Here is a 16,353-nt window from a genome sequence, read left to right on the forward strand (position 1 = left end):
AATGCCAGTTTGAAAGTTTAGTAGATTTCTGCTTTCTATGACTTCTAGAATTTCACTGGCTCTTCTTTTCAGCTGGAATGTATTATTCCTATTCCTTGCACAACTGACAGTAGTGAAAGTTGAGAAACTTGAGAGGTGGGAAGCTTGTAAGGTATTCTGCTTCAGTGAACCCATAAGAATATAATGCTGCTGCTTCTTTAACTATTTTTCTATTTTACTGTCCTTTCCTTTTGTCCTTATTTTTGGTTCTTGCTTCTTGCCATTCTTTTCTTTTACTTTTTGTTTTCCTGTAGCCTGTATGTGGTGTTTGGTGTCTGTATCAATGCACTGCCACTGACCATTGCTGTGTATGACTTCGTCTGTAAACTGCTGCTCGAAAGACTCAAACTGGGTTTGTTGCAACTGTTCTTTCATGAGGCCATTTTGTTTCTCATTCTTGAGAAATTCTGGAGGACATAGAAAGTTATCAAATAGGAAGTAATTAAAACAGCAAAGCTGATGTCTCTCCTTCTGGCTGTGGGAAAAGCCTGGTAGCTGTCATTTGGTTCGGAGGTGCCAAGATGTAAATTTCCCTTTTGATCCAAATAACCGCTTTCCCAGCTGAAAACCTCACCCTGAGAATTATTTAGCAATCCAAATGAATGGCACAGTAAGTTTCCTACACGGAGTTCAAGCCAGCTTCTTTTTTTCCTGGCTTTCCCTTAACTCTGCCCAACAGTTAATAAAAAGAGCATCTAGAAAACTTTCTAATATACCCCTAGTCTCTCACCTGTTTTTATTTTGACAAGAGACAAGAAAACCAGTAGGGAATGGCTGTTCTTTCTTTCGGGCCTCTGACACTTTTGAGAGCTGAGTGCTTCAGAAAATGCAGGTTTACAGCGCTCTTGTGGTTTGATTTGACGGTCTTGAGACCGAGAGTGCGGAAAACAGATACTGGAAACTGTAAGCTTATTCAGTCGCTGGGGAAAGTACCTTATGTGAAACTTAGACTTTATTTTAAAGAACTGTTCTTGACTGCTGACTTCTTAGTGTGAAAGAGTTTGAAAATGAGAGCAAAGAACTTGCAACAGCAGCCTATAGATGTTTTGCATTTGCAGAGGTAAAAGAGCATTTTGGGGGGTTGTCTGTCTTAGGTACCTGCCAGGCCTGGTGTGCAAAGCTGCCTATAACTCTGTCCTTCTGGTAGCAAACTATGGCTGTCTATTTAACAGTCCTCAGAAGAAGGTAACGTGGCTCTGAATTGGCTAATTCCACTCTATCACACCCCTTGTCTTCATGCTACTTATTTCCATTTAAGGGCATAGGGGCCCCTCATCAGCCATGCGAGGGAACCTCTGCTTGGGAGCTCGTGTTCTGTTGTGGCCATCGGGAAGATTCGGGTAGGAAACATGAAAAAAGATTGTAGAATGGTAGTACAGGCCTAGACGTTTCCATACAATGCATCTTCAAACACTCCTTTCAGTTGTGGTGATAATAGTTATGCAGAGTATATTCATGTACTTTCTTTGCAGCAGAACAAAATATTTTAATTTTTATGAAATTAAATTTGTGACTTAATCACTGGTTAATTTCTTCTCAGTCTTTATGACTATATTACTATGGTTACAGGAGTAGTGGTGCTTTAATACCGTGTGAGAAAATGTTGTGTCACCATTATTGCTGTGGTCCAAGGTTTGTCACAAAGGGACGTGCTGCTCTTTCACAGAGTAAGAGTTAACAGCCCCGAGCTGTTTCCTGGTACAGGGTGGTAGTGTTGCTCCTAGGTGCGCTTACTGACCTATCCGAGCAAGCTAGCACGGTGAAACAAAGGAAATAATTACATGGCACGTTGTTATTATCATATAACAAATGTTACTGTACATTAATTATGTAATAAAATCAGTGCTGTTAAGGTCCTTTGAAGATTGTGTTAATGCTTATTAACACAAATTTGCAGCTCAGGCCTGTTTCTTCACAAGCCACAGCATACGTACACTGCCATTTAGTTGCCCTCCTTCCCTTGTGCGTTACTAAAAGCTCAATCCTGCAACCACTTAGAAGGAGCGAGAAGTCACTGCCCTTGCCCTTGTGGTAGTACCCCTGAAGTCCTCTGCGATGGGTAGTGCCAGGAGCAGCCGTTCTCTCTGGTTTGCAGGGCCCGGCCTCAGGCTGAGGTTCGTAGCAGTCCATGCGCCTGCCAAAATCTCTGTCTGCATTTAGCTCTTGGAGCTCTGGCTTCAGGAAGGAGAAAGTCCAAACTGTGGACATGCAGACTTAAGTCAGGGAAGGACTGCTGTAGGCACCTGGGTGCTGCAGTTTGGTGATAGTTCAGATCCACCACTGACTGGAAACCGTGATGGGGCTCGAACTGGCAAGCTCAGGGATCGTTTTTAGCTTTTCTATTTCTACCCCTTTAGTGGTAGGTGCTTTTTTCCTCTTGTGCTGGTTTAAGTTACACCAGAAGGTGGTCAGGGCAGGGGTCGTCGTTTTGCGACGTGTTTGGACGGTGTTGAAGACAATGGGGGCCCGCACTTGTACATGCCACTCTGAGACATAAATAGTGTTAATTGTCAGCAGCTTCCCAAGTGACTGTTGGGAACAGGGACAGTTTCTCTTCCTCTCTTCTCCTATTGTTCATTTTTTAATGATGTTTTTTACTAAATGCTTGCCAACAGATCGACTATAAAAAGATTTAGGACTCAACACATGCAAAATAAAGCCATAGTGAGTGCATGGGCTGGGATATTGTAAATTAAGTTTTGGTATCCTTTTAAACCTTTCTAATTCTCTTAAACATTTGTCATTTTATTAATAGGTTGTCTTTGTAGATTATAGAATACTGCTAAAATGAGAGCAGGTAGTGCAATATTAGTGAAATGTAATTGTTAGATCAGTGCCTTAAAGAATGTATGGGGAAACTAATATGGAACTACATGTTAACGCGGACCTCTGGAGCAGCAATAACACAGGAGAAATTTTTTTTGGCAATAGCTACTCTTACGAGAGCTACTCTTACCACTCTAATGGTATATACTGTGAGAGGAGACTTCTGAGAAAGTGAAGAGTATTTGGAAACTAATTTGTAAGTCAGATGTGTGTGGCAAGCACTGCCTCTTCCTGTTTTGATTTTACCAGTGGACCTTTTTGAAAACGTCATTGCCTGTGATTAGTCAAGGTAATCATGTTAGCTTTAGCAGTTTATTTTCAAGGTGACATTTACCTGAGAGGAACAAACTTTGGTTTATGCAGAGGAGACATATTTAAAGATAATAATCTCATTAGTTATTTTTCAGCATTTAAGCGGGTAAAGTGACAAGCTGTGATGATGAATGTTTTGGTGTAATTGTTCTTCTGTCTTCCCCAATTAGAAAAAATCCTGCAGAAGACAACCTCGGATAGATTGGCAGTTGTTTCTTTTGGTAGCATATTTGATGGATACTAAACTAACATTGTGTGTTGACTTTTCTTATAGCTACAGTGAAGGATAATAGTTGATTACGTGACTTGCCTGTGTAGATAAGCAAAGTTCTTGTTGGAAGACCGCAGTGCATTTATACTGACACCCCAGCAAACACCTAGAAATGGTTAACTACTGGCTGCCACCCTGTGCCACTGGAACCTGTATCAACATTATTTTTCTGTCTTTACACAGTGAATCTCTTCCTGACTGGGAAAATAGAAAGTGCTGTTGCCTCATTAGGTAAGATGTACTTATGTACTTTTCCTATTTATGTTTACTGTTCCTTTGAGTTGTTACTGTTTCTTCCCCACGTGAAGAGATCTTTTAACAAAACAGTATGACCTTTCTTTGAGAGAGGGTAACAATGACGTTTTAGGAAGTTTAGGTCTTCTAAGTCTTCCTGGGGTTATAGACTCCATCAGTGTCACTGTGCTAGGAAAAAATCGTAAGTTTGAAGCTAAGGTCATAGTACGTGCTGATATGTTCAGGGGAAAACTCTATATTTAGGAAATGTGCCTGGGAATATCAAGCCAGGGACAGTGGCCCATTCCCGGGGGAGCTAAAACAAGAATGTTAAAAATGTCTTACGAATGTCAAAGTGGAAATTCAACCAGAATTGCAGCACTTAGTGCTATTTCCTTCTCTATAGCAGTACTGTGACTTACTGACATTATGGGAACATTGCAATCAGGGTCCTCTTAGTGATAAGGGCCCTCTTCTGCCTGTCAATCCACAGTCATGTTGGTAGGCATACTTATGCCCAAAGAGGTTGCAACTTAAATTAAAACAGAAAAACCAAATAAGGGAAACAGGAGGAAAGGAAGTGGGAAAACATGAAAATAATTTAAAGGCTGTGGGTTGATTAATGCGGGACCTTGAGTGTTCAAGTCAACATGGGGCTTTGAGAGAAGGTTTAAATCAGGAAGAGGTAGTAATTTTATGATTAGGTAACTTCCTTAAATTTAGCTTAGGGGAAGTGTGGATGAACCATGTAGGACATGTGCTGTTTACAACATAGTATTTCCATTCTTTAATTGGAAAAAAATCCAGAGTGTCATCTCTGTCCTAGTCTGTTCTGCCTGGATGGTCTTTGGCTTTTGATGGAGTTTGCCATCCGTTGGCTGTATGGTATATGAGTTTACAAAGTGTAACTTGAGTAATTATACAGTGGCTGGCCTTGACTGGTGATACTGTCTCGGCCTGAAATATATGATGCTTCATCCAGTTGGCTCTGCTGCTTTCTAATGCTGTTCTTTTGCTAGAAACAGAAGGAGAGAGTTGTAACATTTGGCTTTTATTCTTTCAAGTATGCTGAAAACCTCGGAGTACTGAATCCTTCATGTTTTCTTGTCGTGATATAGTTTTGAGTTAATTTGTCTCCTGACAGTGTGACTGGAATGGGGGAGAAAAATGATCATAAAAGATCATCGCGATAGTGTGATCCATGTGTAGCTGCTTTTACCTGTGCGTTGGAGGATAACAGGTTAGGATAGTGCAGTTGTAAGGCAGATGACCCTGGCAGGAATCGTCTCGCAGGAGGTGTTCCTTAGGAGCCCTGATAAAAGTTGGGTGGAATGCTTGCTGTCCTAAACACGTCCTGACAAAGCAGCTTATTACAGAGTTGATCTCTGTGATAAGGTATAGTGCGGTTTCTTTTCAGAAAGCAAGTAATAGCAGAAATAATGAGTTCTGGAGAACACAGGTTGAGCCACCATCTCTGCTGTATTTAAGTGACTTTAAGCCAGAAAAGCTGCTGCTGCTGATAGGGAGCAGTCCTCCCCCGATCCCCCTTTCCCCGGGCTCGCAGTGAGCCAGTTCAGCCTCTTGATCCAGCGGAGCACGAGCTCAGATTTTGTCCGATCAGCGAGTTGAACCCTTGGGCTGTGCCTTTGCTGGTTCTGATACGGGGGGCAGAAGCAGCCTGCTGGAGACTGGATAAAGTGAAGGGGAGCCTTAAGTCCTTTTTTGTCCACAGGCGTAAGGGATCTGCATTAAGCAATGTGTGCAAGCCCTCCTTGAGGGAGCATTTGGAGAACTTGGGGAGAGTTTTCTGCTGACCCTGACATAGCTACTGAGGAAGTGTATATTGCCAAGTGTTTGGTTTTGAGAGAAGGTTCCTTGTGGCAGGTGCAAACCATCCTTTATCCCGGAGCAGATGGTTGGGATGTGTCCCCTGGGACTGGGGCAGACCCCGGGGCATCGCAGAAGAGTGCGAAACTGCAGGATTTATTTTCTGCTGGGATCGTCTGAAAATTTATTCCTGCACAGCTTAGTGCCCCCAGCGCTCTCCTCTGGTGGAACTCGACGTCTGTTCTGTTATAGTCACTTTTGCAAAAGTAGGAGTAGTACTATTTCCAAAAGTTTTGGAAACTTTTTTGCAAGTATTTGTGGCATATTTAACTGGCAGGGGGAATCTACTGCTGTTTACAGTAGAAGAAATCCATTTGAATATTACAGAAAGAGCCTCATGAAGATTTATACCTGCTTGACAGAAACTCTCTGAACTCAAACCTCTTCTGGAATTTGTTTAAAGTTTTTTTTAAATCTATAAAAGATTCATTATTGTCTGTCTTGAGAATTTATCTTTTTTTAAAAGCACCATCTCAGCAAGATTTTTGGTGGGTTGGTTTGCCAATCCAGGAATTGGTATTCTGTTACGTTTCTTCAGTAATCCTAAATGTGGAAAATGTAAGCTGTTTGGGGCTTTTACTAAATTGGGTTTTCACTTTTCTTCTGGGTTTGTGCAGAAAGGCTGCAGAAAAAGAGTTATAGAACAATTGTTGAAAAAATGTTGTCACTGCTCTTCTCGTGTGTTGTTGCTGATGATAAGGCCTTCAGAATCCAGGACTGTAGCTTTCTATTTAGAGACTTCCCTTTCCTTTGGATGTTTTGGCAATTTGAAAAGGCTTTTGTTTATCTTCCTTAAGGAATCACACTGTCATGCCGAAGCCCGATTTAACAATACTTATGCACATATGTGATTCTGTGAACTTCACGGCCAGAAGCTGAGGAGGGAAGTGGGGCCCCTTTATTGACACTGAAACGCCAACAGTTAAGAAAGTGTGCCCTTGTGTGGTTTTTCTGTTTTGTTGCCAGCATTGAAGGCTTTGTTTAGTGCAGGTTTTTCTTTCAAAATGTATGTAGGTGAAAGAACAGCTGCTGAAAGCAGCGCTCAGATACTTCACCTTGTCTGCCACACAGCAGTCAGTGCACAAGGAGTAAAGAGGCAGACGACTGGTTAGGAAGGAGATCTGTTGATTTATTGCAAATACCATAGTAATGAGCATTGATGGGAACTGAAGGGCGTCAGAAGCATAAGGCAATTAAGTGAGGTTTGGGTAAACACAGTAGTAGTTTTGGGGGGTGGATGGGTGTGTGTCCCCAGTGTGCTCCAGTAGGTTTAGGTTAGTGTAATTATGTTCTGGCAATATGAATGCAGATTAGTGGTCCATTCAAATTGGGAGCCTTTGTAAAGCAAAGCAGTTGTCCTTTTAATTTTGAGTAGGGCAAGTCTGAAATGCTTGTTGTGTGTCAGAGGAGTAAAGCCATAGGAAAGCAACAATGACCATTGCCAGATGAACTGCCCAAAATGGCATATAGTGTCAGTGCAGCCCTTACTTTGCTTATGTCCTTAGATTTCAGAGCTACAATTCTTCTGTTAAAATGGAAAATCTTTTTCTTTTGTCTGTTCTTCTTTCCATATCCCACGTTCATAGCAGATGTGCAGTGTTAATGGAAAAAAAAGCATTTCTCACTGAGAACCTGAACTGTCACGTTACATCAGATCAACTGCTTACAAATTAGGAAAATATACGTTATTGCAAAAGAAAAAATGCTAGTGATACTTCAAAAAAAGTTGGGATACTTCAAATAACTATTGCTCAGGATCTTTGTAAATACTTCCTAAAACCGAGAAACAACTATTTGGGAGAATAAAAGGTCTACTTAACCGCACTGATGAATGCGTGAGCGGAAGTGCTCATGCGGAGTCACCAGCATGTCAATGGGACTTCCTCAGAATGGAAACTAAAATAAGCTTTGTGTAATTGTGATTCTGTTCTGTGTTCTAATGCATATACTGTGAATAAGAGACATTAATCCAGAACAGTATTTGGTACAAGGGGAACAGAAATATTTGCAGAGCTGTTGCTGGAAGCTCTGGATAGTGCTGTCTGGTGTATTTGCTGTTTCTGCTTTGTGCATTCTATTTCCTTCCCATTGAGAAGTTTTAGTAATCTGGCAGTTACGAAATGCAGTCTTTCCAGCTCCTTTTATGTGGTTGCTAGCTCTAGATCCTCTTATGCTGCTGTGATACGTTGATGCAGTGACGAGTGTATGGAGGAGAACATTTATAGACCTAAACAAACAGAGAACTAGAGTTCAAAAGTCCTGTGGATCTTACATTTGCTTTTATAATTCTGTAATTGCATCTACATCTCAGTATTTTGCCAGCATCTAGCATGGAGCTTCTCTGCTTAGAAATGTGATAACAAAAATGTTCTTGTTTTTTGTAACTGCTTTACTGCAAAATACTTGTTTGGAAAATAAGTGTTTCCATGTATTTATGTATTCTGTATGCTTTTGTGGCCTTTTAAACTAGTAGCAATTCTATGCATACGTTTCAGTGGAATGCCCTGCTTGGAGAGTAAAAATAATGGCTTTTTATATGTTTTGCCTCAGGTAACTTACTCACCTCATGCTTTTTATATTCCTCTGGCTCTCACTTCAAAAGTGCTTACTGTGAACAAACAGAATAGCACCAGGCACAGATTTACTGGTGGGGGGATACTGCAGCCTGGCCCCAGCCAGGAGCTCTGCAGGCAGCTGTGCCACCTGACTTGATTGCAGCCAGGCACTTCTTCACCCCATCCCTCCAGTGCAGCTAAATCTGATCCCAACTGTGAATTGAAAATGATGCATTTATGTGGCTGAATTTCAAGCAATACTGTAAAACTCTGATTTATAACGCAGTATGTTTGGACGCGTATGCATATGAGGAAACTGGATGTATAGGCAACCTTTTTTTTCCTTGCCACCTTTTTGAGCTACGAGAAAGTAAGCTTCTGTCAAAAATTGGAATATTCAGCTGCAATCCACAAGTCATGCTCTAGATAGTCATTTGTTTTAAAAATAGTTTTAAAAATATTTTTGGAGAATGTTCAGAATAGCTATTGCATTACACAGAATTTCCCCTCTTGTAGTCTGCTGAGAGTACATTTTCCCATCAGAACAGCTTTCCCACTTGTCCTTGGAACATTTCACTTTCATTTTTGAATTGCTTAATTACAAATTACAAGTATTTGATGTAGCCTTAATTGGCCTGCTGTTTTCCATAGGAAGATCTGAAAGTGCTGTGAAAATATTGAGCTTTATTTAGCCCTGTTTGCTCCTTTCACTGTCTGGAAAATTTCTCGTATCTATGGGAGTTCGGAAGAAATTTAGAGTACTTAGTCATGTTCAACGTCCAGTTTACTTTTTTCTTTTTTCTTGGGCATTTTTTTTAACCATTACAAACTCTTCAGGTCTGTCGTATGGTTAGGAGAATAAACATGTCCAGGAACATGTTACAACAAAATGAGCTTCTAGATGCTTTACACTGAATATGGATTTCTCCAGTTGCTGGGTGACGTACCCAGGCTTTGGGAAGCTGGTAAGAAGGATTTTTGTATTACATCCTTCTGGCAGATCCATGCAGTAATATTGATTGCAGCCTTTGGTAGATTCATACACGGTTATTGATTGATCCTGCATTGAAATGCAGGTTATGCTTACCTACACTTAGAGTGGGTGTCTTAATTAAAAACCGGGGCAGGGAAGAAAGCAGTAAGAGGATAAAACTGTTGACTCTCATTTGTCTGCAATCGCCAGAAATTGATGAAAGCTCTTGCAGTTAATGTGAATTGTTGATTAAGCAAAGCATTAACAATAATATTTTTTCCCCCCTTACTAACAGATGCTTGCAGTGGAGAACCGGCACAGTACACAGAGAGACGGGGAGTCATCTATAGTCCTTCTTGGCCATTGAACTATCCTCCAGCTGTAAACTGCAGCTGGTACATTCAAGGAGATCGCGGAGACATGATAACAATTAGGTATGGTTTGATATTCCGTGGAGATGAAGAATTGCTTTGCTGAAATGAAACAAATAGCGAGTTCTTATCTGATACACCAGTATGAGGCTGTCAGAGCTACTGAATGGTCGAAGGAAGTGGAAGGTGATTACACTGGAGCATGATTGCAGGTTGGGCACCTCTCTCATTTCAGAAATGTTCTACTGTGTCTTGTTTCTGTAGGCTACTTCCATGATTATATATGCAAGTCACTTGTAGTCTTCTAGTATATTTATCTTCACAATACCTGTGTGAGATTTCATCCATCTCTGATAGATGAGGAGGTGGGAAACAGTGATATATTTACTTACATTAAATAGTCCCCCTTCTCTTCATTGCTTATAAATAGGAATAGGTGAAGGCTGTAAGACCTGGAACAGCCTCAGTGGGATACTTAAAATTCGTAGAGCAAAAATGGCTTTTCTGTAATGTCTTGAAATGGTGCTATGTTTAATTGACAGCTGAAGATAATAATTGCTTATTGTTAGTTGTTAGCCGAAAGACACATGCTTTTCTGCTTAATATTTATTTCCAACAGAATTAAATAATAGTTAGCATTTGTGGCACAATTTCTGCTCGTTTTGTAAAAATACTATTCAGAAAAGACTAGAATATATTACAAGTGGTTTGTTAAGAATGTTTAGGCTATTATATCAGCATACTGCGCGTGTGCTTAATTTCTCTGGGCTGATTGTAGTATCCTTCTCAAACCAAGAATTTCTTATTTGAAAAAAGGAAAAAAAAAAAGACAAACCTAGGAAAGGGGTTTTGGTTTGGTTTTTAGTACTGTTGTATTTGACACCATCTGCTCATTCTTTGCTCAGCTGCTTAAAAGGACTGCAAACCTCTTCAACTGCAGATGCTCAGCAATTAAAAACAAATCTGCCACAGATGGAATAATAGGAGGGCTCCACCATCCGTAGTTCAAAATAGGAACTACTCATCAAAAGTAAGGAAGTAGATACCTGCCAGCATTTGAAATCCATAAATAGAAACACGCTTTTAAACCCCATTAAATTATATTGGACTTGGGGAATTTGTTTCAAAGCAGAGATTGTTGGAACCTCTGAGGAAGCAACATATGACACAAGGGACTTAGCTCTGGAGAATCGTACTGCAATTTATGCTATGAAAATGTCTTGGAGCTCCCAATTAGAATTAGGATTCCCTTCTGCAAGTGCGAATGTAACAGAGGCTAAAGAACCAAAGGAAAGTAAGATGAGGAAACTGATTAATAATGTGTGTATACAATTTAGATGTGTGCATAGCAATATGATTTGAAAGATTTCTTCTTAATGGGTTTGTTTTCTATCACTGCCATATCCTGCCCTCCTATGCACATGCAAACAATGGGAGCTATGTGTTTACATCCTAGGGAGTAGTGTTGTGGTGTTACATTTCTGACTATAAATATACTTGGAATGACTCACTCCAGTGTATGAAATGCAAAATGTTACAGCATCGGAGGATTTGTTTAGAAGGTTGTAGCCCTCATAATGCCAAGGATGTAAAAGAAGCAGCTGACTTGCCTAAGCTAGCATGATCTGGGCAAACTGGGAAAGAGGGTTCAAATACAAACATTTTTTCCTCTCAACAGTTGGGTATGCTTCTTGTCCTAAGGGCATAAAAGAGTAGCTTTTTAAATTTTCCTAGGAAAATCAAACACAGTTTTTGTGATAACATCTGGATTTTGAAAGGTTTTAAAAAAAACCCACCTCCTTTGCGTTATGCTACGCTGAATGCATTTCCTTTGATCTTGAATTCTCATTGACTGTAAGACAGCAATGTTATATAAGCATCAGATTTGAGATGCAGCAGGAGTCATTAAGGGATAAAATTGCAATTGAAAGTAGTTTTGATTTCTAAAACATTTGCAGTCGGTAGTCATTTTTTATAAACCTATTATTCAGCAGCTTTCAATAGAACAGTGCCCAGATCTACATGTGGATGTAAGATGCTGGCCTCTGTGGGCATGTGCTTTAGAAGCTTTGTCTTAATATCTACCTTTCATGAGTGTGTATTGATTTTCTTCATATCCTCACATTTCCATGCTTATTGTTTTGCTTTATAGTTTACTTTTTAGAAATCCTTGGGGGAGACTTCACAAGAACAGGAAATATACGTTCTTTGTGCTTATACCTCTCTGTTAATTATGCACATTTCAGTATTTTCTTTCAACTTTGTGTGTCTGATGGAATGGTGCTGTTGAGACCTGGGAACAAGCGTATAGCTACTGTTTTCCAGGACTATGTTGTGTCACTTTAGATTCAGGTAATCAGTCTGTTAGTTGTTGTTTTTCCTCCCCTTTTCTATATTTTTATGCTTGTTTCCACAGAGGACTACATAAAAATCCTGTAAGATCAGATAAAGATGTCCTATGCAGTAACTGCCTTTGTACCATCCTTTACAGGCTTTTTATGTGTATGTTTCCTCATATCTGAGAAAAAGATCAAAATCATTTTTGTTTAGCAGTTGCTGTTACCTGATGGTTGTAATTAACCTGATGTGGGCAGGGTATAAATGAATTGCGTTTTATTATAGGAATTTATAGGACTGTTCAGAATTCAAGATAAGAGTATTGAAAAATGATCTACTTAGCGATCCACTCAAGCTGTCTCTTATTAATTGAGGCGGGGGGGGGATCACCTTCATTGGCTTTCACTTCAGTGATTCACATCATTGGCTTTGAAAAAGGAAATTTTCAGATACCTTCTGAGTTTCAATTTCTGGGTAAAACTGAAGCCTGTTCATGTAAAGGCTTGCTGGTCTGTAATTGTATGAGGAATTAAAGGGACTGCTTCATAGACTATTTACCAAACTCACAGTGTTTCAGAACTTGACATTAATTGGAAAAAAACTCATAATAGCCGTTTATTTCATTCAGTTGCATGTGCTCAGCTTTTGAAAATACAGCCCCTGTGTCTCTTGCCTAAGGTTACACAGTTAGCTGGTGCTTGGGAGCTGGGAGTAGAATAGAGCTTTCCTGACTTCCAGGTCCTTGTGCTTCAGTGGTTAAGCAGAGTTTTTAATGAGCCAATTAAGTCATCAGTTGTTCACAGTCTGCACTTGCTGTGAGAGGTTGGCAAATAGAAGTAATTTTTCTTGCTTAATTGGCTGCTCTGTTTCATTTTGGGACTGTGCTCTACTGATCTACCCATAATATTTATTCTCCCATGTTTTAATGAGTTTAGAGGGCCAAATCGGACATTTATTTTTTTATTTATTTACTAATTACTTTCATTCAGATTTCATTCTGCTGGGCCTCCAACAGTTTACCCCCTTTTTGTTTGTTTTCCTGAGCATCCCATGTTTGTCCTTTTCCAGTTATTAAGAATGCTTTTTTTTTTTTTTTTTTTGCTTTAATCTGTAGTTGCTCGTGCTTAAATTACTAAGAGGGTTGTAGGGAATTCCCTACATTATTTATAGAAGTACTTTTTTTTTTCCTAGCTGCTACTGCTCCTTTCAGTGCAGAGGCAAAAAGCTTAGCTCTGCTAAGCATTAGTTTTGCAGGTAGCACATTTTTTTCATATTTTCAGAATGTAAGTGAGTATTTATGATAAGCTGGTTTAATGAAGTTCTTTCCAGCAACACAAAAATACTTGACAGTTAATAGGAAAATATCATTGTTGGCTACTGTTGCTTCACTTGAGTAATTTTACAGGCAAGATCTGATACATGGCTGATCCTGTAACTTTCTGTAAGCTCCTGGAGTCCTGCTTAGTGTTGGAGGTAATCTTTTTTCAGTATCATACCACTGAAAGAAAAATGAGATGATTTTACCTATTTCTGCAGAATTCTGTAAAAACAGATTTGTTAGTTCACACTGAGTTGTTCTGATCCTCAGAGTTTGAATGCTTCCAGTGTTTAATAGACTACTAAACTCTTGTGCTTTTGTATACAATTAGGTTTTTTTAAAGGAATTAGCTGTGGAAGAGATGTTCCAAAAGCAGGATAACTGGAGTTATTGCTTTTGAAAAGCATCTTTCAGAAGAAAGAAAACCTGCAAAATTTAGTCTGATAATTTTGATCTTTTACACCAGTCTCTTTCTCTATTCCTGTATTGTGTTGGAGATCCACAGGTAACAGTGAGAACAGCCTAAGGGCCAAAGCATTTTAAAGGATGCTCTGTGTTTTAATGGTGGATGTTGTACTTTGTTAATATTGCACTTCTAAGTACTCGAAATACCAACATTTGACTCCTGCAGTATTGTGCTTGAGTGCTCCTTCTCTCCCTGCCCTCTGAACTGGGGTTGTGTGCTCTTGTTGTGGAGAGGAAAAAAGCCTGGAGGAAAGCCGGGTTCTCCTTCCCTTTGTTGTCGAGCACTGAGGTGCCAGAGCATAGTAGTGTTGCCCTAGAAGTGAAGCTTGTGGGTGAAGGGGGATGTTTGCATCCCAAGGAGCAGCTGCGGTGCGGTGGGGAAGGCTGTATTTGAGGGGTGCAAAGGTTGGAGTTTAGTGCCGCTGTGCACTGCAGCTTGCATGGTAGGGTGGACCTCTGGGTCCGCATCCCGCTCTTTCAGACACATCCAAAGTGGATGAGTGGCTTAACGGACCAGCAGCCTCTCTACCTTCTCTTGCTTTTCCTCCCAAACCTTGTGCTTCCCTGCCCAAGGTGTTTAAAAATGCCACAGTAGACTGGTGCTGCGTGAGGTATGGATGACATTGTCCATTAGTACTCTCTGTTTCAGTATGACTTGATTCTGTTTCTTGTTTTAATCCAGAAAATGATGTGGGTTTTGGCCTGAGACCTTCCTCGAGAACCGTAATTACAGACTTCATTCAGTACTTTTCCGAAGACTGTAAGATGTTTGTACAGTCCTACAAGCAGTAGGAGCACAAGACTTTTTCCCTTATTTCCACTGTATACCCTCAATCATTCAACCGTAGCGCTAATCCTTTTGGCAGAAAAAATTGCATGCCAGTTTGAGAAAGTTCAACTGAATAAGTAAATGTCCTGGCGCTCTATTTTGTGGGTAGCAGGATTAAATTATTCTTCAGAAGACTGTAACAACAGCAGTGCTAGATCTAATTACAGATGATGAAAGAAATGAAGTAGCAGAGGCTGAATGCACTATTCAGGACTCTTAGGTAAAATAAATCAGTGGGCTATTTAATGTCAGATCAGTGTGGCAGAAACTTCTGACACAGAACCTTGTTGTTGCTAATGCGTTATAAAGCGAAAACCACTTTCGTATACCTATACGAGCACACGTATGTATTCATGTTGTTTCGTATTTCATTACAAAGGAGTGTTTTTTGTGGTGAGGTTTGTTGATGGCTCGTTCAAATATATCATGCTTTTGGTCTTGAGTAAAATCACCGTCAGTTTTAATGGGGGAAAATTTGCTTCTAGTGGAGACAGTGTAATTTAAAAGGATGCTGGAGTGGAGTGACAATGTCTTAGTCAACGCAAAATTTGTTCAAAATAGGTCTATTGATTAGTTTGCATGAGGTAGAACATAATTGCTTTGACTTTTCTTTTTCCCTTAGAAGAAGAAATTTTATAACTGCTATGGTATCTATTATATATTTTCAGAGAAACTGTGTTTATTCAATGGAGTTTGAAACTCCTAGGCACCTGTGATTAAGATGCTTATTGTTTTTTAAGAAGAGTTTATTCTTGTGTATATTCCATATGGCCCTTTTTTGAATACCCTCTTTTTTTTTTTTTTTGAAAGAAATACATTTTAATGTAAGGTGCAGACAGCTCATTATATAGGCAAATTCTCCCCTGGGAGTATGCAGTCTGTGTTGTGTAACAACACTATAGGTGAATTATTTACCTCATAGACAAAAGTAGCTCTTTTCAGCAGAGTGGGGAAAATGAATGGCTGTGGGACTTGGCTAGAGTGCTGGGAACTGGGTAGGATAGGAGAACAAATTGTTTAGCTCTTTAAGGTTGGTCCTGGTACATCTCAAATAACTATAGAAGTAAGAGATCAAAAGATTTAGTAAATGATCTTGTTTGTATTGCACAAGCAGAAGTTTTCTAGTCATTCCTCCCCACCCCTTCCCAATTCTGAGTTTCCATTTCTTGATTTAGTGAAGAAAAATTCCCGTTTAAAAATTTTTGTTGTTGGGCAGATAGGTATTTCTAATACTTATCCAAAAAACCTTTATGACAAGAAAACCCTACAAACAATCCTCCAAATAGATGATAGAAACCCCTGTTGATGTCTGGTGCCAAAATGAGTTACAGAGAGCAAAACCAATGTGGTAGCTCAGTGATGCTGTCTCGCACTCTTGCAACGGACTTGACATGGGTGCCTATAGTTTCACTGATGCTTTGTATAATGCCTTTTCATTCTGTAGTGCCTGTTCATACACTTCCTTGGTCACTAAAAAGTTTTTTGCAGAACACCTGGGACAGATACTCTTTAGTTTACCTTTGCATGGCTGAATACTTAAATCTTTTCGTTCTGACTGCACAGTTGTCTAAAACTTCCTTCCAAAATATGCTGGTTTCAGAAGCTTGATGAGATTGCTTATAGCAAAGAATTAGGTGCTGTGGGAATATTTCTTCCCAGCTGGGAAGACACATAGAGCATGGTGGGAGAAAAAAAGTTAGAAAAGAGGAAGGACATATTCCTGGGTGGATTGTCCTTGTCTGCACATATGTTGTTGGACATCTCTTAATTTTCTTTTTAACTTAACACTTTCAGTGCTCTCTTGCTTCTCATTCTCTTGCTGATAATTTTTTTTTTTGAGAGTTATTAAGCCGATATGTTTGGCAGAACCTACAGGTGTGTGTAGGCTGGGTCCCCTGTTTAAATGAATTGGCTAGTTTATGTAGTTGCTGGTCTT

At 39.8% G+C, this 16,353-nt stretch overlaps 1 protein-coding gene across 1 annotated transcript in view; it reads left to right on the forward strand.

The window, feature by feature from the left end:
• Positions 1–293: 293 nt before the first annotated feature.
• The window catches only part of LOC104075997 (low-density lipoprotein receptor-related protein 3-like), a gene marked incomplete at its 5' end in the record, with an annotated part of 21,873 nt that continues 5,813 nt past the window's right edge, over positions 294–16,353 (forward strand). Inside the window, 3 exons of the mRNA XM_009576692.1 lie at positions 294–391; positions 3,632–3,679; positions 9,393–9,531. Of these exons, the coding sequence (XP_009574987.1) occupies positions 294–391; positions 3,632–3,679; positions 9,393–9,531 (285 nt within the window). The remainder of the gene's footprint in view (positions 392–3,631; positions 3,680–9,392; positions 9,532–16,353) is intronic.

The sequence above is a fragment of the Fulmarus glacialis genome, unplaced genomic scaffold, assembly GCF_000690835.1.
Source record: "Fulmarus glacialis isolate BGI_N327 unplaced genomic scaffold, ASM69083v1 scaffold43450, whole genome shotgun sequence".
Lineage (NCBI taxonomy): Eukaryota > Metazoa > Chordata > Aves > Procellariiformes > Procellariidae > Fulmarus > Fulmarus glacialis.